The 1,695-nt window shown below is 37.1% G+C and overlaps 1 protein-coding gene across 1 annotated transcript; it reads right to left on the bottom strand.

Moving 5' to 3' along the window:
• Positions 1–20: 20 nt before the first annotated feature.
• On the bottom strand, positions 21–1,352 carry LOC107577940 (insulin gene enhancer protein isl-1-like; the record flags this gene model as incomplete). The annotated part of the gene is made up of 2 exons (XM_016263960.1): positions 1,147–1,352; positions 21–203 (listed from the first exon to the last, which is right to left on the bottom strand). Coding segments are annotated over exons 1-2 (389 nt in total), but the record flags the coding sequence as incomplete, so codon positions are not given.
• Between the last annotated feature and the right edge of the window lie 343 nt (positions 1,353–1,695).

A 1,695-nucleotide genomic window follows, 5' to 3' on the forward strand; every position in this document is an offset into this window, starting at 1 on the left:
CCATGAATTTGTTAAAAAGCTCATGGTGGTCTGTACAGAGAAGCTGTCCGTCCCGCAGAACATACTCATCTCCAGGGAGTAACCGGCGATTGCAGCCCTCACAACGAAAACACTGGACGTGATAAATATTCACTCGTGTTTGCATGACATACTCCTTGCTGATGAAGGCTTTGTGGCATTTTGCACATTTACTGGTCCATAATCTGACAGAGAATATAGAGGAGAAAAGATCACAAACATTACATTTCTGAATGGAAGAATTTATCCTATAAAATCACACTTAACAATACATTGTCTATGTTTTAAAAGTGCACATGGGAATATAATTAATTATAATAATCACAATTACAAGAGTAAAAGACTGCCACGGTAAAAAAACAGTAAGATGCATTATAATCTAAATCTAATGGGACAGTTAGACAGTGAAATACTGTTAAAGGTACAGTTTCTGGGAGTGAAAAAGCACAACTGTAACTGTAATTTTACGTTCCCAGAATTCTCTGTGGAGCCTCATATTTAATGGTTTTTCATTTAAGTGCTTCTTGTGCATGTGTATGACACTGTGCACCAAGTATTCACCTCAGGAAAAGCTTTGATTCATCATGTGGCTTCCTCTTTACCTGTGTTTTTTTGGTGGTTATTAATAATAATAATAATAATTCATTAATAATTTATGCATTTAGCAGACACTTTTATCCAAAGCCACTTACAGTGCATTCAGGCTATACATTTTTTGTGTTCCCTGGGAATTGAACCCACGACCTAACGCAATGCTCTACCACTGAGCCACAGGAACAAAATAAATAAATAAATAAATAATAATAATAATAAAGGTACAAGTACCTTAGTAAGTTAGTATATTAACATTATATTGGTTAATGAAATGTTTTTTTATACTAGTAAGTTTAATGCTGTGATGCATTGAAATTAGAAGTTGCTGAATGAAATATTTTAGAATTTTTGGACCACTTATTAAACATCATAAGTTTTTAAAGTTTTTTTTATATCCCATTCGACTTGTTGTAACTTACTTAGCTAGAAAACTACAAAATGTGATCAGAATAACGAATTATTGAAGGTTTAATAAATAAATAAATAAAGTAATTCTGATGCGCAAATCGACTTTCCTTTTAAAACGGCACGCACCTCCTGTGGTGGTCTTTACAGAAGGTTTTTCCGTCTCTGATGAAGCAGGTGCAGGACTCATCCAGAGACTGCTGGCACTCCGCGCACTTCAGGCACTGCGCGTGCCACTCCAGATCAGGGAAAACCCGCAGAATGAAGCGATCCAGGATCTGCTGCCCACAACCCACGCAGTAGGACACCAGCTTACTTCCTTTAAGAACACACATCACCTATGTCTCTAATCTATCGAGACTATTGTAGTGACAATTAACGCCCAAAATACTAGATTCTCAAGCATCTCATCTAATGCTAGTAATAAGTAAGCTGAACTTTTGATCAATTATAACTTACTGTTCTGGGGATCTCCCATATCAGAATGCCGTTATCTTCTAAATGATATTAAACACTAACGAGAAGGAAAGTTGTGTTGCACTAGCCTATCTACAGGGCCACTGGTCTCACTCACTCCTCTTTATTTATTTGATGTGACGAATGGAGCGCCAATCAGCTGCTGAGTGTTGAAGTCGAGTACTGAGAATAATGGAGCTCATTATCCCCGCCCACTAACAC

This window comes from Sinocyclocheilus grahami, unplaced genomic scaffold (assembly GCF_001515645.1).
Source record: "Sinocyclocheilus grahami isolate Dianchi unplaced genomic scaffold, SAMN03320097.WGS_v1.1 scaffold7897.1, whole genome shotgun sequence".
NCBI lineage: Eukaryota > Metazoa > Chordata > Actinopteri > Cypriniformes > Cyprinidae > Sinocyclocheilus > Sinocyclocheilus grahami.